At 39.0% G+C, this 23,423-nt stretch overlaps 1 protein-coding gene across 1 annotated transcript in view; it reads left to right on the top strand.

Moving 5' to 3' along the window:
* scn4ab (sodium channel, voltage-gated, type IV, alpha, b) overlaps positions 1-20,786 on the top strand; it is a 218,761-nt gene extending 197,975 nt beyond the window's left edge. Inside the window, exons 23-27 of the mRNA XM_063037680.1 lie at positions 1,849-1,902; positions 11,977-12,114; positions 13,071-13,175; positions 15,217-15,487; positions 18,261-20,786. Coding sequence (XP_062893750.1) covers positions 1,849-1,902; positions 11,977-12,114; positions 13,071-13,175; positions 15,217-15,487; positions 18,261-19,501 — 1,809 coding nt within the window. The 3' untranslated portion in view covers positions 19,502-20,786. The remainder of the gene's footprint in view (positions 1-1,848; positions 1,903-11,976; positions 12,115-13,070; positions 13,176-15,216; positions 15,488-18,260) is intronic.
* The last annotated feature ends 2,637 nt before the right edge of the window (positions 20,787-23,423 follow it).

The following is a 23,423-nucleotide window of genomic DNA, read 5'->3' as shown; positions in this document are numbered from 1 at the left end:
AATTGCAATTGATTATGTAATTACACCAATACAAATTCTGCCACTATCTACTGTGGGCACCATGGTAGTGTAGTGGTTAGTGCGACGCTATTACAGTTCGGGACATTTGGAGTTCAAGTCTGGCATCTTCTGTAAGGATATGTACAGTATGTCCTTCCTGTGGAATGCATGGGTTTCCCCAGGGTGCTCTGGTTTCCTCCCACAGTCCGAAGACGTACTGGTTAGTAGGTTAATTTGTCATTGCCAATTATCACGTGATTAGGCTAGGGTTAAATCAGGGGTTCCTGGTGGCATGGCTTGAAGGGCCAAATGGCCTATTCACTTGTGTGCCTCAGTTTAGTATCTCCAATCTCCTCAGTCTGCATCTGGGGCATAGAATTAATTTCGCACCTGAAAAGGCATGTTAATTTGTTGAGATGAAGTGAGCTAACAGATGTTCTCTCCATGGACATTTGCAGGAAAGTCCAATAGTAGATGAGGCCTCAGGCCAGAGCACAGCATACAAGGAACATCTGGTAGATCTGGTTCCAGGTACATGTATTGCAATGGAAAGGGTCTGGCATGAGATTTTGAGTCAAAGATCAGGTCAGACTGCAAGGGGTTAAGCAGGGATTAGTTAAGATGAGGGTAACCTAAAAAGAATCATTCGGATTGGGGATATAGCATATTGTCCATTTGACTGTGCCCTCCAGTCTAAACCAACTACCCAAAAGTCCTAGATCAGAGAACCAAAACAAATTAATCAATAGATGTCACCTTGAGAGTTAAATTGCAAGTAAGCCAAGCCTGATAGATTATTAACAACTTAAATGTGATAGAAGAATTGAAACACTTTTAGGAAGTGCAAAGATTTACACTTTAAATAGCAAATGTGTCCTTCAATAATTTAAGAAATATTGGTTTAAATATGCTTCTGTGCAGGAAACACTGTATTCATAGAACAATGCAGAAATAGGAGTAAAAATTGCTGGAAACAAGTTGCAACAACGGGGGAAGCAGACTGACAGTCTCAAAGGAAGCTCTTTCATCTACTCGTCCAATAAATTGTTGTCAGAGTTTTGTTCAAAACTGCACCTAAGCAATATATCTTGAGTAAACAGTGATATAAAGTGGCAAAAAGGATTTTAAAAAACTAATTTATTAAAAATAACTAATCAAAAACATGAGAACAGTTTTTCCTAATTCTCTTTTCCTAGTTTCCAGGAACAACTGTTATTCCTAGTGCCTGCTTAGAAATGATGGAAATGCAGTTACTGATAGCAAACTAAGCAAGAAATACAGTTCAAAAGTTCAATGTAAATATCAAAGTACATATATGTCACTATATACAACCCTGAGATTCATTTTCTTGCGAATTAAATGGTGCCAACAGTTATTAATTATAAAGTTACCAGTAAAGCCATATAATAATGGGACACTAATGTTCTGATAACACACATGGAATGGAATTGGAAAAAAAGGTGTTTTAAAGGAAGAATACAAAGGGACAAATCTTTTAGACTAGATGGCTTCAGCTGAAGGTCTGGAACTGTAGGCCTCAGATTCCACAATGCAGCCACAAATCCATTAACTCCTCTATCTTATTATAAATTTCTTTTGTTCTTATTAATTTCCAAATACAGTATTTCTTTGATTTATTGTTATCTGCTTTCTGAATAATTATAAACATCATGTGGACTTAACAATATACATCAATTTGCCACATTATACAGGGCATTCTAATCGAATGTGGAGATTAATTATATTTTAAAGTAGCTATTTAGAAGTAGTATTAAAATTGATTAATCACGTGAAAAAAATGTTTTCTAGCTAATGTTGTTCATGGTCTCTTAATTTTGTTCCCAAAAGGCAACATTTAAAGGGTGGATGGACATAATGTATGCAGCTGTTGACTCCCGTGAGGTGAGTAGATGCTCTCAGTTAAAACCATTCATTTGAAATATTCATTAGCCTAAATAAATCTGGTATTTAATTGTGCTTGGATGGTCTTAATGGCATAAACCTCACACATTAAAGGTAATGTGCGGAAGTATGATGGCTTTCCTGCCACACCTTTTCTTATACTCTACATGTGTTTCTGTGTTGTTAATGGACTTACTTCCTTTGACAAATGGATTGCCAAGAAGCAAAATATTATCTTCAAATCCTAAAGCTGTAAATATTGGAATATCAATTCACTAATGTATATCTTTTTGTTGAATTTTCACAGTATTGCCTTCAGGATAGTTGTGATTAATAAGTTGATATAATTTCTAGATGTTATTTGCCTATCTGTAATTTTCTACAAATTATTCAAAATTGAACTGTTGATTGGTGACTATCCAAAGAATCAGTAGGATGTTTGGGATATTACCTAATTGTAGAAGTGATACCAAGTCCAATTTCAAAACCCCACAAGGACTAAATCAGATTCTGGGTCATTTCACTCAGATGATTTTTTTTGTAATTTGTTAACTCTGCAGCAGCAGTTCAATGCATTACATGATAAATTTAGAACAAGAAACTGAATTACAGTAAGTGTGTGTATATATGTGTATGTGTGTGTGTATATATATATATATATGAAATAGTTAGATTAAAATAAGAAGATCAAAAATAGAAATAAAAAAGTAGTGATGTAGTGTTCATGGGTTCAATGTCCATTCAGAAATCAGATGACAGAGGGGAAGGAGCTGTTCCTGAATGTTTGAGTGTGTGCCTTCAGGCTCCTGTACCTCCTTGCTGGTGATAACAATGAGAAGAGGCCATGTCCTGGATGGTGGGGATCCTCAATAATGGATGCCACCTTTCTGAGGCACCGCTCCTTGAAGACTTCAGAGGCTAGTGCCCATGATGGAGCTGACTGTTTACATCTCTCTGCTGTATACTTTGATCCTGTGCAGTAGCCATCTTGCCCACCCCCCATACCAGACGGTGATGTAGCCAGTTAGAATGCTCTCCACAGTACATCTGTAGAAGTTTTCTAGTGTTTTAGGTGGCAAACCAAATCTCCTCAAATTCTCAATGAAATATAGCTGTTGTCTTGCCTTCTTTCTAGTTGCAGCAATATGTGATTTAGATGATCAGTTGGGCTAACAAGGACTGTTGATTGCTATTGCAAAGCAAGACATACTGTGGATAAATAAGGGGAGGGAGAACAAGTCTTCAGAAACTATGTGCAGGCAAGCTACAGCTGAGGGTAGCAATCGGTTAATTTGTTTGTTGGCTGAGGAACGGGGGAGACTGAAGCCTCTATGGAATGGAGAGTAACCTTTAAAAGACAAGTGGTTGGGAGGATTGAAAGGACCTTGTGAAGATGAAGGTTTGGACTTGGGACTGTTGAATAATTGGGATAATTAGAAGGGTAGGTGGATCAGAATGTCCAGACCTAGAGCTTGGGAGAAATGATTATCAGTGTGTATGTGAAGTTGATGTGGTGAAGAAACCCGGATGATGAGGTGATGAAAGAACTTACCTTACAGAGATCATGATTCATTGCTGTGCTGTGACTTATTTCTCTGCTAAGCGTCTGAATTTGGTTGCAAAATGGACACATGGAGATTGCACCCAGATGTGCTGGTCAGCATAGGGTGACAAAATTGTGCCGCCGGTAGAAATGGGCTGCAGAGGCTCGGGTTCAATCCTGATCTTACAGGCTGTCTGTGTGGAGTTTACATGTCCCCTGGGTTTCCTCTGGGAGTTAGTAGGTTAATCAGCCGCTGCAAATTGCTCCAAAGTGTGCGAGTAAGTAGTAGAATCTGGGGAGAGTTGATGGGAAAGTGGAGAGAATGAAATAGTAATAGTGTAGGGTTCGTGTAATTGGGCACTTGTGATTGACTGAATGGCTTTTTTCTCTGCTGTTTGACTCTTAGATTTCTATTTAGACCCAGGAGTGATACAAAACAATCTAGAAATCGCTGTTACTGGGAATCATGCCAGGAAAAATCAATCACATGACATTGAGAAAGAAGTGCTATGTAATTGAATTTCCTGGCAAGTCTCTGTTCTTTGGAGTAGTGGAGCGAAGCAGTAGTCCAAAGCATGGTTCAGGAGTTAAACACTCCTGTTGGACTGTCTTGCTTTCAAATAAGTATTGTGTGGGAGGTTTAGAGTCATCAGGTGCTCGCAATTATTTTCTTTGTCACACTCATAGTTGATGCCATCTTTAAATGTACAAGAATTGGCTATATTTTATAAATATGTTTCTTCCTATTTCTCTTGAAATATGTGCCTGCCACTTCCATTTTTGTATTTCTCCCACTTCTGCTTAATGTAATCACAATACTCAGTATGTGGTTTTATTTGTTCCCATTTTGTTCTTTCCTTAAAAATAACAACAAAGTAATTTATTGAAAATTAGGAAGTAATATAAAATAATGGGAAGTTTGGGCAAATCCTTCTGTGCACTTTTATGACTAGCTGTTTGAATACGATTACTGTTTTCATTTGATCATGATGGGCTAATCAGGAAGGACCTTGAAGTTCTCCTATTCAAACCTGTTGCACTTTACAATCAACATTCACGGGAGGCACAGCTCCTAGTAGTTTTAATATGGTTCACAGTCTTGCAAAGTTTTGTAAGTTGATTATGGTTAGTGTAAATAAATGTCAATCACAGAATATAGAAGACTAATGCAAGAATAAATACAAACTAAAACCAGAAAGTACTGGAGGTGTTCTGTATGTTAGACTGTAAATGTGGAGTAAGAAAACATCGAAGAACTTTAATCGGAACATTAAACTCTTACCATTGGGCCAAAACATTTAATCTGCTTCTGTTCTCCACAAATACTGCTTTATCTACAACACACATAAAAATCGCTGGTGAACGCAGCAGGCCAGGCAGCATCTATAGGAAGAGTCAATGTTTTGGGCCAAGACCCTTCGTCAGGACTAACTGAAAGAAGAGGTAGTAAGAGATTTGAAAGTGGGAGGGGGAGGGGGAGATCTGAAATAATAGGAGAAGACAGGAGGGGGAGGGATGGAGCCAAGAGCTGGACAGGTGATTGGCAAAAGGGATACGAGAGGATCATGGGATGGGAGACCTAGGGAGAAAGAAAAGGGGGAGGGGGAAGCCCAGAGGATGGGCAAGGAGTATAGTGAGAGGGACAGAGGGAGAAAAAGAGAGAGAAAGAAAAAAAATTATAATTAATAATAATAAATGAATAAATAATGGATGGGGTGTGAAGAGGAGTTGGGGCATTCACAGAAGTTAGAGAAGTCAATGTTCATGCCATCAGGTTGGAGGCTACCCAGACGGAATATAATGTTTAATTATGCCTCATTTTGAAAGTGGCAGTGATATATTGGCTATCTGTGGTCCATTTCCATTATATTCAACAAAAAAAGTGTAAAGTGGAGACAAGACCTCACTAGCAATAGGTCTGAAGTGAAGAAAATTCACCAAAGATGCAAGGAATTCTTAATCATAAGTGTGAGAACTACAAAGAGTAAACAGTGAGGCTGCAGAGAGCTAAGAATGTAGTGTGTCTGATAGTCTTTTAAACAGTCTGGTCTCAGGAGAAATAGTCATACAGCATCAAAACAGGACCTTCGGCCTAATTAGTCCATGCAAACCAAGATGCCCATCTGAGCTAGTCCTATTTTCCCACATTTGGCCCATATCACTCTAAATTCTTCGTATGTGTCTTCTTCCTATCCATGTATGTGTCTGAATGTCTTTAAATGTTGTTAATGTTCACAACCACTTCCTCAGGCAACTCATTCCATATATGGACTTCCTCTGGGTGAAGAAGTTGCCCTTCAGGTCTCTTTTCAAATCTTTCACCTCTCACCTAACTCATGTCCTATCGTTCTTGATACGCCAACCTGGGGAAAAGAATGTGGCATTCACCCGAAGGCTTAGTAAAAATGTTTTGTTCTGGGTGTAATCAAGAACTGTCGTTGCTTTTTAATTCAATGAGTTGGACACAAAATTTGTGTGCATTTCACCGTAGTTGGATGTTTTGCACTACAGCAATGTCTGTATCACTACAGAAAATCCCAGCAGAAAGTTAGAGGATACACTTTTCTTAAGCTCTAAAAAATGGTGTTTTGCACAATTCTAGATTTAGAACATTTTTAGTTGCACTGCTACACATTTCTTGAGAAAGTATTTCTTGGGCCAAAGTTTCCAAGTCTTCTGATCCTGTTAGAATTTGTGTTTTTGTGAAAGATTTGACTTTGTTCTTGTTGCTTTTGGCTCTTGTTGTGTCATCCAATATACCAACGCATGTGCTAAGATCACTCAGTATTACTGAAACTACTGTAGCTCAGCTTCACCAAACAGCTGTGCAGAATATTTCCTCCTTGTTATAACATCTAATATAATCACAGAAGTCCTTTTAAAGATCTGTTTTTAACAGTAATATGGATTTGATATCAATGAAACACCCTGTTTGTTGTCAGGAATATGCAGCAGTTAGGACAGCTTAGTGACCCCGATTTGGTTCTGACCGATGTTTGCATGTTCTCCCTGTGACTATGCTGCCATTGCATGCTGCAGTCTCCTCCCACATTCCAAAGACCTAACTGTAAAATGCCCCTTGGTAAGTGGTAACAGAAAGATCAAAGGAAAGTGAATAGACATGTGAGAGAAAATAAGTTGTGTCAAATAAAGAAGAGGGGGAATGGAACTGTTGAGATTGACAGCTGTCAGAGTGATTTCCTTCTGCACCATAATAATTAAGTATTGTAACAATAAATGATGCTCTTTATTCAGGAAGAACCTGCTGCAATAATTATTTCAAATTTCTAATATTTATCTCTGTAAAGTGTGCTGGTGAAGCAACTCAGAAAAAATCACCTTGTTTAATTTCCAGCCCTGACCTCTGAAGGTCAAAGAGCAAGGCAAAGGTTTTCTCGTTACTTACAGGATATTCCTGGGTCATGAGCTGAGGAAACTGACTACTATCAACAGAGTTCAGGAAAATTATTCCCTGGCCAACTTGAAAAGGGGTGGATAAGCAAAGCAGAAAGAAATTCTAAGCTATGACCTCAGCTGAGAAGTTAAATCCCTTGACAACTAGTGAAGTGGCCTCGATGTCTGGTTGAACTGGACATAGCATTAATCACGGATATTATCGAAACATACAGTGAAATGTGTCATTTGTGCCAACAACCAACACAGTCCGAATATGTGCTGAGGGCAGCCTGCAAATGTTGTTATGCTTCCAACACCAACATAGTATGCCCACAATTTACTAACCCTAACTAATCTGTATGTCCTTGGAATGTGGGAGGAAACTGAAGCACCGCACGATCACAGGCAGAATGTACAAATACCTTACAGACAGCAGTCAGAAATGAACCGTAATTGCTGGTACTGTAAAGTATTGTGTTAACCACTACACTATTATGCCACCCCTACGCCACTCCTATGCTGCTATGCCTCAATAAGGAGACAGCTTACTCAGCAGCTGGCAAATCTTTCAAATTCTATCGACGGGTGTTCTATGAAGGCTCACTGATTGATTGTATTTGTATTGTCAGTGATTGGTCTTCAGTAGATAGACTTCTGGATTTTAGAGGGACCAAGGGAAAAGGAGAGAGAGCTCATAAACGGTTCTGAGGTGTGATCCCATTGAATGGTGGAAGAAGCTCAAGGTTGAATGACCTTATCGTACTCTCATTCGTTCTGAAATGGGATTCTGACTCGGGTTCTAATCGCCCCAAAGGCTTACTGTGGTGATTTGCTGGCATCATAATCAGCACTGTTTGTCTGAAATGTTTGTTGTTCTTTACAGCAGCCTAAGTAATAATTAATCTAACTCAAGTAGGAGGTAGTCCCTCTTCATGCTTGTTGAGAATGTGCTATAGCTATGGGGATTACATTGTATAGGGTGAGCAAACAAAGGCACATAAAAATAGCAACTAAAGGAATGCACGCAGGCAATAAACCTTTTTATCAGTATAGCATGCTTCAATTTATAAACTTGCCTGGTGGATACAGTACTATGCAAAAATCTTAGACACATATACAGTATATAGCTAGGGTGCTTAAGACCTTTGCACAGTACTGTAATAATTTTATGTATTGCACTGTACTGCTGTCACAAAAAAAAGCAAATTTCATGACATATGTGAGTGATGATAAACCTGATTCTGATATGGGTCTGTATTGTGGACTGAGAGTGGGAAGGAGGCAGGGAGAGGGAATCATGGTTGGGAAAAGGGGAAGGGAGAGGGGAGGGAGCAGGAAGCACCAGAGAGACATTCTATAATGATCAATAAATCAATTGTTTGGAATCAAATGACCTTGCCTGGTGTTAATTGCTGGGTGTGCCTGCACCCATGCCACCCTCTGCCCCAGCACTTCTGTTCTGCCACCTGTCCCGCACTCCTCCTTCGCTATTCCCAACATCCTTTGCTCCCGTCAGATTTATAAACTCGCTCTCCACTCCATGGTGACAAATACAGTACAGGCACCCTAGCTCTGCATATATGCCTAAGACTTCTGCACCATGCTGTATATGTTGCATTGGAATTTATCTTTGCACTGAGGCTAAGTGGATACTGTTACAGAGGAAGGAGAGATAGTGGGAGGAATTGAAATCACAATTGGAATCAGAGTTATTGTCACTGGCTTAGATGACATGAAATTTGTTGGGTGTTTTGCAACAACTGCAGAGTGCAAAGACAAAATTACTAAACATACTAAAGTAAGTAAATAGTGGGACCAAAAAGGAATAGTGAGGAAGTGTTCATAGGTTCATGGACCAATCCGAAATCTGATAACAGTCTGATGAAACTGTTTCTGAATCATTGAGTGTGAGTCTTAGGGCTCCTTTTCCTTCTCCTTCTCCCTGATTACAGTAATGAGAAGAGGGCATGTTCCAGATGTAGGGGGGCTGATTTCATAATGGAGCAGAGTCTATAGCCTGTAGCCTCTTGTAATCCAGTGCACTGGAAGCTCCACACCAAGCTGTGATGCAACCAGTCAGAGTGCTGTCCATCGTACATCTGTAGAAACTTGTTAGAGTTTTTGGTGACATAACAAATCTCCTCAAACACCTAAGAAGTAGAGCTGCTGATGTGCCTTCTTCATAATTAAGTCAATGTGTTCAGCCCAGTATAGATTCTCAGAAGCTGCTCACCCTTTCCACTGTTGACCCTTCAATGGGAACTGGTGTATGTTCTCCTGACTTCCCCTTCTTGTGGTCCACAATCAGATCGTAGTGGTGTTGAGCGCGAGGGTGTTGCTGCAGCCCCCTCACCCAGCCGATCTAGTGGTGCTGGAAGAATCTTTGAAGGGTTCAATATTTCCTTTGAGAGAGGGAGACAGGTGAAGGGAGAGGTATATATGATTTTCATAAAATTGGGGGATTATGCTTGTGTTTAATATCACAATTGTCTGAGCTGGTCATGACACCCTGACCAAATACGTGGCCAAGTAGGTTTCTCCTTTTCACTCCTCATCATTTTCAATTAATCGATATTTAGTCTCGGCAAGTATGAAGACCTGCAGCAGGCATGGGATGTTTTGGTTGGCCTGCACTCAGCCAGTATTGCAGGGCTTCTCCACAGAAGACCAGGCAATTGGGCATTATTTGAACATGTCAATAGATTTGCTGCAGCATAATTATTAATTTGTGCATTACTTACAAACTGAAATCATCATTAAAAATTCCTTCTGTCTCAGTGATCATAGTTCAAATGCAAGTCACACAACAGAGAATTTGGCAGTGAAGCATCATAGCTGCAGTCAAGCGTCCAGGCATCAATACTACAATTGGGAAGTTGTGCATTTCTAGGTAGTGTTATCTGCTATCTATGGTCAGACATCAACTGGGTATTGAGGGAATGAAATGCATCCCTTACAGCTTCTGTATAAAGTTGGACAGTTTGACCAAATAGCGGCCACATATATGTTCCTTCCTCTTTCTTGTCATCTTTTTCAGTTGTTTGGTATTCAGTATTGACTCCTGTGAAGATCTATAGTAGGTAGGCGACACTCTGCCAATATTGCACATGCTGTGCCTGAAGGCATTGCATGGTACTTCTCTATAGAACAGATATAACATTCAATGCCATCAAGAACTTCATGTGTAAAGTCCATGATTAAGCCTAAGATACTTACAATGTCGCATTCTCACTTTGCTTACTGCTCTCTTGGAAACGGGAATGAAATTTTACCAGTGACAAGTTGTAAGATTCAGCAAACCTAGGAAATTTTAGTAAAGATGTTCTTATTGAATTACAAGTGCTTCACAAACTGTTCATTGAGGCTGAGCTGGGAGAATTTCTCCCCGAATACCTCAAGCGGATATGGCCTTCTGCAGAATGCCCACCCACTTCCCTTCTTCCATCATCTTCTAGTAGCTTGCTCCACTCTATATGTCCACTTATGATTCATTCCTAAAGGAATAGCTACTAATGCACTGAGAGAAAATAATTTCTGCAGAAGTCTTAAATTCAGGATTAGGCTACCACCACTTACCACGCCACTCACTGTAGATTTTAGATATAGTTGTGCAATTTGAGCAAAAATCAACTGATCAGTCCATATAAACACAAACAAGAGAAAATCTGCGGGTGCTGGAAATCCAAGCAACGCACACAAAATGCTATATTAACAGCATATAACCTACATTTCTGTAAATAAAACTGATGGAGTGGGTACTTTAGGGCTGAATGACTGGACAGAATTGAGAGAGTACATTAGATGGAGTTTTAAAGTTTAAAATGGCAGTGCTGGCTTTAAATCAGCTTTACACACTGATTGACATCATATCCTGCTTACCCAACATACTTCCAGCAGACTGTGTAACCAAATTTTGTACCTATAACGTTCTAAGCAAATATTGATGTGACCAGAGTGTCGATATTAGCATCACATGAGCTAAAGTTGTAGCTTCAAATTTTTGGTCATTTCAGTCCACAGAATGAAAAGTAGTTCTTTTCCCAACAAGCTGCCTCCACATCTATCTTGATACATAAGAATTGCTACCATTTCAATTTGGCCCAGGTCCACCAGTTCTTGGTGACCTATTAATAATTCTGTTGGTAGTAATTTGAATCTGTCAAACGGTAACATGAATGCAATGAATATAGCTCTGGTGTTTTATCCCATCTCTTAAATCCTCTAGTATGTCTAGTGCATTTTCTGCATCATATAATGTAACTATATATTGCTGTTCCTCGTAAAATATGAATGCTTTTTAACTTTTTGTCTGTTAAATAGTTTGCTGGCTAAAGGTTGAGGATTAGATATTAAGTTTTACAAAATCATTATTTTGTGCTCTTCCAAATATTCAATAAGTCTATTCACAGAGTATGCAGGTACTTCTCTTGTGTGACAATGAGCCCATTGACTCATTAGTCTCTGTTGACAGCTGGTCTTTCTGGCCCAATAGGACCTAGTTAGAGCTTAAAACACCACTATTATTTTATTGTAAAATGTAATGAAATATGCACTAGAATGTGCCGATGACTTTCTTGATCTTGTTTTCAGCTGAAATTAAGGCCATGAAAAAGCAGGCATTGCTAAGGGTCTAAGTACAGAAAGGTTCTAGCAGGAATTGCTTAAGTGCTGTTCTTAATACGCTTGGATTCCAGGCTTATATTTCATTTCAATTGTGTTTAATGCAATCCAACAGTGACTTCACATCAAAGGTATTTCACTGGCTATAAAGTATTTTTGGATGTCATGAAAATCACCTTGAATACCACGAGTTAAATCTGACCCTAACCATACAATTGTCCTGGACCCGACACTCGGCTCCCATCCAGAGATTCCTCAAGACCCCTGCCCCAGAGATTTCCCCTACGTACCACAATTCTCTGATCACTCATGATTTCTATTTTAAACCCTAAGTAGTAATGCTTCTTGGAAATCTCTCCCTCTCCCTCTCTCTCTCACAGTCCAAAATACTCCCATCTTCAAGGAAAATGGTAGCATTTTTAAGAAAAATTCAGTGACAATGAATCTTTAATTCTATAATTCAGTGTTGACCTTGATCCTGTGAAGTGTTAATAAGTGGCCATTTCCTTTTGTAGATGGAACAGCAGCCATCCTATGAAATTAACCTCTACATGTATGTGTACTTTGTCATCTTCATCATCTTCGGGGCATTCTTCACCCTCAATCTTTTCATTGGTGTCATTATTGACAACTTTAACCAACAAAAGAAAAAGATAAGTATCTCTTCTTTACATTTTTCATATTTCCAGAGTCTTAAGGTTAAGAAAAGAACAAAGTATGTACATAGATAAGATGGACAACAAGTTAGTGTAGGGGTTATCGTATTGTTACAGCAGCACCAGTGACACAGCCCCAATTCTGCTGCTGTCTGTAAGGAGTTTTTATTTTCTCTCTGACCGTGTCAGTTTCCTCTGGGTGTTCCAGTTGTCTCCCACATTCCAAAGATGTAGAGGTGAGGGCTGGTAAATTGTGGTATACACCAATGAGATGCCTGTCTTTCATCCTAAATGCATACGTTCAAATCCATTAATAGAATAAATTCACTGTTTCCAAACTATTAAAAATTATATTTACTGGATGGATTTTTACTCACTACAATGTCTATAAATGTGTATCTTTTTCTTGATATACTTGACCTCATGGTAATGATCATACTTATCCCAAAACTCTTGTCTCCCAGAAACCCATTGAGCATCAATCATACTATATGGGACTGGAGTGGCCAGAGGTAGCCATTTCCCTTTCCTGTGTATATTATTGACCAAATAGCTTTTCACAATGTGCCATTTTTCACTGTCCCTGGTGCTAGCCACTGAATCTGCTTTCTGAGTTAGCCATGATTGGTTTTCTGATTTTGTTGCCCATTTTGTTTTCATGATGGAGTGATCACTACTTAGTTTTGATGGAGGCATCAGACAAACCACAACATTACTAAACAGAAACACCTGCAAATGTGCTTGAAACCATTACTGTCTTTTCTCATGCAAACAACTTATTTTACTTTCTGACAAATAAATTGGGGAAAATAAGTGCCAGTTTAGGCTGCATTAGGTACCTTATTCAGCTATAACAGTCTAAAATATGATGATGACCTGTAGAATGTTTATCTTTGAACTTGATGAATATTCTTGAACTTTCATGAAATAATTGTAAGTGTTCTTATCTTCACTTTGGAGGAAAAGATATATTTATGACAGAAGAACAGAAGAAATATTATAATGCTATGAAGAAACTGGGTTCGAAGAAACCACAAAAACCCATCCCAAGACCAAATGTAAGTGTAATGTCAGATACATTTGAAACTTCTGTAAGATGTTCTTCAGAGTAACTTGGTTAAAAATATGGAAGAAATATTTGTACAAAATATAAATATCTCTGCCATGTCTTGACTGACATGGATGATGTCACCCATCCATCACTGATTGGATGCATGACATTACTCATCCAATCAGTGATGTCACTTGATCAACACTGAAAGGGACTCTGCATTTCCTTCAGTGTTGATGGGTAACATTGGATGAGTGGTGTATTCATGTTCTGCCCATCTCATTTTCACTACAGCCGTAATTTTGGATGGACCATGGAAGAGTTGGCCAATTCCTGGAAAGTTCCAGTTATCAGTTATGACCTTTATAGGTCCTCCCCAGCTTATGAATATCCAACCTCTGTACAACATGTATATATGAATAAGCATTTGGGATAATAGCTAGAGTGACTTGTTGGAATTTGCACGGAAACTCTGTTTGTAGCTGCATTTTTGATATGTGTACTGTCCGAGTTTTTAAAAAAGTTCACAGGAACAGAAGCCTGCAGTAACCTGCAGAGGACTTGTAAATGATTTTCACTGCTCCAGGCCTCCCAAAGGACTTTACCGGCAATTGTCAAGATGTAAGCTCCATTGTTATACCTGCAAATTTCCAGCCAATTTCCATGAAATAAGTGTTGTTGATCAAGCAAAGAAATAATTGGTACATACAACTTAAAAATTAGATATCATAGTGCTGCTTATTTCAACACTATGGGATTGAAAATATAGTTTCGATAGAGTACAATGTAGCAATAAATTAAGCCAGATGTTTCCTGACATGAGTTCCTTGCTTGTGTGCCTGATAGAGTTCCACTTCAAGCATGCATCCAGTTTGTCATTCCCCATGCAATTTTCCTCTTGAGGTTTTAGTGAATGAAGTACTCCATTCACAAACAAGTGAGCAGGCCAGGCAGTATCTCTGGAAAAGAGTATAGTCAATGTTGCAGGCCATGATCCTTTGGCAGGACTGGAGAAAAAAAGCTGAAGAGTAGATTAGAAAGGCGGGGGGAGGGGAGAGAGAAACACAAGGTGATAGGTGAAACCTGAAGGGGGAAGGGATGAAGTAAATAGCTGGGAAGTTGATTGGTGAAAGAGATACAGGGCTGGACAAGGGAGAGTCTGATATAAGAGGACAGAAGTCCATGAAAGAAAGAAAAGGGAAGGCGAGCCCCAGAGGGAGGCAGTGGGTGGGCAAGTACACTATTGTTGCCCTCAGAGTAACCATCATTGACTACTCCTCGTGCAGTTGTCCTCCCACTATATAGCTCTTGACTAAAAGACACCTAGGTAAGTCCCACAGTGGTCTATATTGTTTGACCCATCCACATCCTTACTTATGATTCTCCCACACACTAATCTCATTCCCCCCTACCATTGATCAACCACATAAGCATCCCAGACTTAAACCTACTATTGTCTCCAATTCATAACCCTCTGATACTTCAAGGCTTCCAACGGAGAGCACGATTTCCATGACTCCTTTCCTTGTCCCACCTCCTGATCTTGATCTCAGATCTCAGGACTTGGCCAGTTTCATGGACACTTGTCCCCTTAAATGATCAGTGCCTCAATCCATAATACATGGTTATTCAGAAATTCCATCTCATATTACCTGTGTTCAATGCTTTTTCCCTTTTCATTCACTCATTTTTAATTGATTTTCACATCTCTAAATGTATGTATCTTGTTATTCTCTGATTGACTTTAGTACCCTGCTTCACCTGACTTCATCATCTCCATTTGCATTTCATCTCTCCCATCCTCCACCCTTTGTAATATCCTCTCCTCCTTACTTGCCTTACACTTCCAGACACACATTTTTTCTAAATATTCCCAGGTATGACAAAAGGTTGTTTATCTGAAACATCAAATCTTTTTCTTTTTACACCGTAAAACAAAATCAGCATTTTGTGTCTCATTTCAGGTGTCCAGTGTCTGCAGTATTTTTCTTTTAGATAGCAACTCAATTTTTGTTTAATTTCTTTTCTCACTCTTCCTCCACCCACAGAATAAAATTCAAGGAGCTTTCTTTGATTTTGTCAGCCAGCAAGCTTTTGATATATTTATCATGATTCTCATTTGCCTCAACATGGTGACGATGATGGTGGAAACAGATGACCAAAGTAAAGAAAAAGATGAAATTCTTTACTGGATCAACTTGGTGTTTATTGTTGTGTTTACTAGTGAATGTGTCCTCAAGATCATTGGTCTGAGACATTATTATTTCACCATCGGCTGGAATATTTTTGATTTTGTAGTGGTGATTCTTTCCATTGTAGGTAAGTCAAAAATTGTTTTTTCTATCTGTTTACAAAAAACTTGATTTTGTGATCTATGAAACGCACACAAAATGCTGGAGGAACTCAGCAAGCCAGGCAGCATCTACGAAAAGAATACAGTCGACGCTTCCAGCCGAGACTCTGCAGCAGGACTGGAGAAAAAAATGCCGAGGAGTAGATTTAAAAGCTGGTGGAGGGGAGGGAGAAACACAAGTTGACAGGTGAAACCAGGAGGGTGAGGGGTGAAGTAAAGAGCTGGCAAGTAAATTGGTGAAAGAGACAGAAGGCCATGGAAGAAAGAAAAGGGGGGAGGAGCACCAGAAGGAGGTGATGGGTGGGCAAGGAGATAACGTGAGAGATGGAAAAGGGAATGGGAAATGGTGAAGGAGAGTGGGGTGGTGGGGCCTTACCGGAAGTGTGAGAAATCGATGTTCATACCATCAGATTGGAGACTATCCAGACGAAATATAAGGTGTGGTTCCTCCAACCTAAGTGTGGCCTCATCATGACAGTGGAGAAGGTCATGGATAGACATATTGGAATGGGAATGGGAAGTGGAATTAAAATGGGTGGCCACTCGGAGATCCCACTTTTTCTGGCGGATGGAGTGTAGGTGCTCGATGAAGCAGTCTCCCAATCTACATGGGGTGTCATCGATATACAGGAGGGAAATTGGCCTCTGCATCCAGCACATAATTCTCTTAAACTTCTACTATGTCCAACGGGATCCCACCACCAAGCACATCTTTATATCTTTCCCAACCCCACCCCCCCAAATTTCTTCTTTCTGCAGAGATTGCTCCCTCTCCACTCGTCCCTCCTCACTGATATCCCTCCTGGCACATCCTTGCAAGTGGAACAAGTGCCCCACCTGCCCCTACGCCTCCTCCCTCACTACCATTCAGGGCCCTAAAGAGTCCTTCCAGGTGAGACAGCACTTCATCTGTAAGTCTGTTGGAGTCATATACTGTGCCCGATGCTCCCGGTGAGATCCGACGTAGATTGGGAGACCATTTCACCAAGCACCTATGCTCCAGTTGACGTTTTGGGCCAAGACCTGCTGAAGGGTCTCGGCCCCAAACATCGAGTGTACTCTTTTCCTAGATGCTGCCTGGCCTGCTGAGTCCCTCCAGCATTTTGTGTACTTTACTCGGATTTCCAGCATCGGCAGATATTTTCTTGTGTTTTAATTGAAGGCTGTTAATCGGTATGGCCAATAGGTCACTTTAGTTGTCCAATGTTTGCATCAGGCATTCATAGTAACATTTGGACACTCGGCCACTCTTAAAGTAACTTAACACGCACAACATGCTGGAGGAACTCAGCAGGGTCAGGCAGTATCTGTGGAAACGAACAGTCAACGTTTTGGGCCGAGACCCTTTGTCAGGACTTAGTATGTAACTTAGTTCCAGGCAAACAGCAGATGCTCAAAATGTCAGCAGATCAAGCAGCATCTATGGAAAGAAAAATGGTTAATGTTGCAGGTCTGTGACTCTTCACCAATTCCTGATATGTTGACAGTTTCATTTTCCATAGATGCTGCCTGAGTTTTTAAGTTTTTCTACCTTTTTAAGTTTTGTTTCTGACTTCTAGCATCTGCATTTTTTTTTCATTTTCATTGGTTTAGTCCCGACCTCAGAACAACAACCTAGAACCATCACATTGGATGTCAGGTGCATCATATATTGTAACTGCCAAGTTTATCAGTTCATGTGATTTGGAGTCAAAGAAGCAGCAACTAAAGTGGGAATGTCACTGTTATTTATAGACAGCTGGAAAACTATCTTTATGATATATTTAACCTACTTGCAATTCAACAACATTGCTTCGGAAGAACTGCTACTTCATTATATTAAAATTAATTCATCCAAACAGCAACATTGGACATTTGTGTAATTTCCTGATGTATAGCAAAATACTCACCTGCCACTCATATGAAAAGGATACACAGGGGTAATGGAGGATGTGTTGTAGTAAAATATTGAGCATTTGCTTTCCAGTTCCTCATTGAGTTATATAGCACAGAAACAGACTCTTCAGCTCATTGGATCTGCCCTGACCATTGAACACCATTCACACTAATCCTCACCACTTTCTCATTCTATCATTTCCCACAATACATTTGGGCCTATATTACAGAACACTAACCACCTGCAGGCTTTTAGGCCGTGGGGCGGGGAGGAATGGAGCAATCAGGGGAAACAGAGCAAATCAGGCCATAGGGAGGTCTATCCAACATTTGTCTCAATTTACCAGACAGCAAAAATGGGAGCATGATTTGGATAACCATATTAAAAATAGAGAGATTTGCTCTGAAAGGATTCATGTTTTGGATGTAGACCTATCACCGTATCACCAAACAAGTACTGTAGTTTCAGCGCTATCTACTGTAGTGGATACTTCGGACAATGAGGTAAATCATATCTTTGTGTTGAAGATCTTCAGTGGAAATTAAACGAAAACAGAAGGAAGATAAAATTGGCTGTCAACTCACCTTCATTAGATTTACACTTTCACACATTATCTAGTGAGATATGTTTATCTTTGGGAATGGATTTAAAAATAATAAGTAAGGAAGAAACAAAAAGGCTGTAAATGCAGGAATATTTAAATTTTTATTATTGAAATGAATTGAAATGGAATTGAAGAGTTAGCATGTCTTTTACATGTTGACCAACATATTGTGTTCTCTGCCTTTACCACAGATCACCATCAATTGACTATTATTTTTATATTAAAAAATTTACTTGTCTCTCATTTTTATTTGTTTCAGGTATTATGCTGGCAGATATAATAGAGAAGTACTTTGTGTCACCTACCTTGTTCAGAGTTATTAGGTTAGCCAGAATTGGCCGTGTCCTTCGACTTATCAGAGGAGCTAAAGGAATTCGCACTCTGTTGTTCGCCTTGATGATGTCACTTCCGGCTTTGTTCAACATTGGGCTTTTACTCTTTCTGGTTATGTTCATCTATTCCATATTTGGGATGTCCAATTTTGCATATGTGAAAAAAGAAGCAGGTATTGATGACATATTCAATTTTGAAACATTTGGCAACAGCATGATTTGCCTGTTCCAAATTACCACTTCAGCTGGCTGGGATGGCTTGCTTTTGCCCATCATGAACAGTGGCCCTCCCGACTGTGATCCCAAAGCATATAATCCTGGCACCAATGTGGAAGGAAACTGTGGAAATCCAATGGTGGGGGTAATCTTTTTTGTTAGCTACATCATCATTTCCTTTTTGATTGTGGTGAACATGTATATTGCCATCATTTTAGAGAACTTCAATGTGGCAACTGAGGAAAGTGCTGAGCCGCTCTGTGAGGATGACTTTGAAATGTTCTATGAAGTCTGGGAAAAGTTTGATCCAGAAGCCACACAATTTATTGAGTATGCTAGATTATCTGACTTTGTCGATACATTAAAGGAGCCATTGAGGATTGCCAAACCAAATAAGATTAAGCTGATTACCATGGACCTACCAATGGTGATTGGCGACAAAATACACTGTCTGGATATACTCTTTGCATTGACCAAGGAAGTCTTGGGGGAATCTGGAGAAATGGATGCCCTAAAGGAGTCAATGGAAGAGAAATTCATGGCTGCCAACCCTTCCAAGGTTTCCTATGAACCCATTACCACTACACTTCGAAGGAAGCAAGAGGAGGTTTGTGCAATCAAAATTCAACGTGCTTTCCGCCGTCATCTGCTGAAACGTTCTGTCAAACATGCATCCTACTTGTACCGTCATAGTGTAACTGATGCAATTCTACCTGATGAAGAAGCTCCGGAAAAGGAAGGGTTAATTGCTACTAGATTGAGTCAAAACTATGGGAAATACCAACCTGATACAGAAAGTCCACCATCCATAGCTCAAGAAACAACTACTCCACCTGATGTAGCAGATCTTCCTCTAGAAACTGGAGTGACTCCTCTAGAAGGAGCAGTACCTCCAGATGAACCAACAGACTGGATTGCTGAAACAAAAGATATTAGAGAGTCAGTTGTATAATTGGGCTTGCAGAAAGTCAAGATTATGAAGCAGAGCACAAGGTGTCAAGTGTGTAACACTAGCACCCTCACGAATGTAACTTTGTCTCAAATTTTCTAGCACTGAAAGTTTCCAGTCAACTTGTGGGAAATGGATTTGCAACTGGTCTTTGCTGCAAAGTCTGGGAGGACCCATGCTATAATTACAATCCTTGGGGAAGAACAAAATATTACATCTATTACAAAGATGTCCCCAATACAAATAACTATAATCTGCACTATGATAAAATGCTTACTCCAACTCAGATATGCATTTCTACACTGTCGCAATTGGTCTGGGTAAAAGAGAGTAATACTGACTGTTGCAGATCATTAGAGTTTTTCAAACATTTGCTTTCCTTCACGGAAATGCCGGTGGCTCTAATTCAGTGATGGTGTTGATATCAGATATGCTGCAGTTAAGTAATACCAGACAGCATCCAGGATTGCCTTCTAAATGTTATAGAAACATAAGTTTATCACATGATGTGTTTGTTCAAAAATTACTTTTTTCCAATTTCATTTCAAAATTATTCAACATAAAATACTTTTAATACTGTGCTTTTACTATTCTGACAAACACCACTTACCTACAGTGTATGTAGCATTCAAATAATCACAGGCAATGAACTTTTATTACAGTACATGGGTACTTTTTTGTAAAATGCATCTTAAAAAGGAGTCATCTCCTCAATTGTTGAATTGTAATTCTTTTTAAGGTTCAGCTGTTCAGAAGCTATTTTAAATCTATCTTTTATATGCTGCAGAACACCAAAGTAGAATGGCATTCAATTAATCTGGTAATTCTCTGGAATAAGTGCACTAGCCATTTTGACTTAAGAGTTTTGATCTACACCTGTGCACGTTTGAAAACTTTTGAGTCCTTTCTCTCTCCCTTAATCCTCCATCAGTGGGATTCATTGCTCAAGGTGAAGAAGTGAATCTTATTACTATTGTTGTAAAAGCAATGCAAACTTTTTCTTCTGCGGTCATGAAATATTGATATATCGACTCATTGGTGGTCGTGATTCATAAATTTGCATGTGTTGATTCATTAACACTTTGTTTTCAATCAGTGGATTGTTCAAAACAACTTGTAAACCCTCGGTACACACACTGTAAAGCACAATTACAAGTTGATAGCATTGCAAATCATTGTAGATAGGGTAAATTGATCAGCTTTGTGATCTTGCTGCTTTTCTTAACAGTGCTGTTTAATAGGAGGACATCTCAATAAAACTGGGATGGATGAGAGAGCAACACACACAAAATGCTGGAGGAACTCAGCAGGCCAGGCAGCATCTATGGAAAAATGTACAGTCAATGTTTCGGACCGAGACACTTCGGCAGGTCTTGGCCCAAAACGTCAGCTGTACATTTTTCCATAGATGCTGCCTGGCCTGCTGAGTTCCTCCAGCATTTTGTATGTGTTGCTTGGATTTCCAACATCTGCAGATTTTCTCTTGTTTGTGATTAGATGAGAGAGCACGCAGGACCCCCAGCTTGGCAAATGCATATACTTATTCATCATACCGATGGGCGGTATTCGTGCCCAGACACTGAATATCTTCTTTTCTTTTGCATGGAAGAGGAAACAATTATCCCCATTGCTAATTCAGGAATCTTTCATTAACTATCCGTCTCTGACCCCACACAAGAATCATACAAAAACTCATTGTGCTACCAGGACAAGCTATTTTCCAGATTAATTTACTCTTTTGATTCATGTACTGAGATCACATTAGTCTTTAGAATTACAGCTAATGCTGTCCTGAAGGACTGAGTGATTTATTTTTTCCTTTACTCACTTTCTGCAAGAAAGAAACATCTAAATTCCCAATACTTCCTTAATTTAAATGAGTAGCATTATTGAATGAGCTGTACAGTCAAGTTCATGATGATCTTAAGAACTTTAAAGACTCAGCTTTACCTATAGTAAATATACAGTAGGAACAAGAGAAAGGCTTTAAGCTACTTAAGGCAGCTAACTCTCCACTTAATTAGAGCATGGTCAATTCAAGGCTTAAACATTGGCCTATCTTTGCTCCTCATTTACTGATATCTCTCTCATATCAATCCCAGACTTCAAAGTATCAATTTTCCAGAAGTCAATAAACTTTTTTGGGGATAAATTGTTTCCTGATTTCACTTCTTAGTTTGAAGTAGTCTTTTCTTATTCTTAATTTTTCCTACCAAAGAAAACTGTTCCCTTTTAAAATAGACTGTATATTGAATCTCCTTAATATTTTAAACACCTCAATTAACTAACTGCTCAATCTTCTACACTCAAAGGAATAGACCAGATGTATGCAAATTTTCCTTGCAATTTAACCCTCAGAGCCTTGGCAACACTACACCACCTCCAAGTTTATAATGATCATCATAGGAGCAATAAACACATTCTTTGGGTAGTGTTATTAACGGGAAATTAGGAAGTTCCATTCAGGCAACAGTACGATGGAGAATCTTAAAAAGATAGAATATTTTGAAATCTGGGATTACTTTTATCAACTTATGTGAATAAGAAGTAGGATACATGAGAATTTCAGTCATTTTGCTGACATCTTAGCCGGCCTCTTTTATCAGGGACATAAATCTATTAGATAATCATGAGACAGTGACAAAATTAGCTTTCTAGGTATATACATGTTCTTTACGACTGAACTTGAAGAAAATACAAGCAAAGGAGTATACCAAAGTTTCACAGCTAATGTAAACTTCTGTATCATTTAGATTTACCTCTGAAAACAATCTTTTGTTGGATTTTCCACCCTAGTTTTTGAATTGGTGAGTCTATGTGATCTTCTCATCCAATATAATATACCGATTAAGGCCTTCTATTGTGATGATTTCTAAAGACTGGTCTCAAGTACAGTGTCCGGAAGCTTTTGAAAAGTAAAACCAGTCAACAGAAGTCCAGCTGATTCAATAATTATAACTCTGTGATTTTTTGGAGGCAGAAACATTGGCTTTAGCTATAATTTTGTCAATATTGTATATCAGATGGTCAGCCATCTGTTTCCAGCTTTTCCCCACCATTGATGAGAATTAAGATCAGGAGAAGTTTAAGTAATACACTTGTTACAGCCTTTTATTAGTTATCGAAACACAACTGTTATCATGGGGTACGCAAGTTCCAAGGTTTTTCTAGATTTATTTCAGTTATTCAAATTAAAAAGAACTTTAGTTCTTTTAACGATATGCTGTTTCTTCCACTTAGAACAAAATGTCCCCCAGTGAGTTATTCAATATATCAATAATTTATTTTACTGGACCAGATAAACATCAGAACAATTAATCATTTTATTACCCCCTTCCAACACTTACACCTCAGTTACCCATTTCCATTCCACACACATCCCTCTTTAGATTTAAATCTGGCAAAGGTGGTAACTAGCAATAAATTATCATTTGCGCACTTGGGAACTTGACCGGAATCCCTTACACTGTCAGCCCAATATCAAGTCAGAATTAACCATAATAATACCTGTATCACAGAAGTGAAAAGGTAGAAATCCTATTTATCATGGTCTTACCACTGTTGCTTTCACTGCAAACTTTGCAACTACATGGATAAATGCTTATTACCTGAACCCAGCTTGAACAGTGATTGGTATTGTACGGAAAGACATGAAAACAGTTGTCAGCAAAAGCAATTACTTAGATAATCTGTTTGGTAAAGTAAACATAACATCCTCTCCTTTTCAGCATGCTTCTATTTGTTTTACTGTTCGTTATTGGTCTACCAATGTTCAAATTTCTCTGTATGAGATAGAAATTGTATCAAAAGCTCATAGTCTTATTTTTGCAGAAGTTAGCCTGCATTGTGATAATTCCAGTTACTGATAAAATGATATAGCTTACAATGTTCTCTAAGGTGAGAAGAAATTCCTGTGCATTGGTGC

Source organism: Mobula hypostoma, chromosome X1 (assembly GCF_963921235.1).
Source record: "Mobula hypostoma chromosome X1, sMobHyp1.1, whole genome shotgun sequence".
Lineage (NCBI taxonomy): Eukaryota > Metazoa > Chordata > Chondrichthyes > Myliobatiformes > Myliobatidae > Mobula > Mobula hypostoma.
This window is presented reverse-complemented; position numbering and strand designations above follow the sequence as displayed.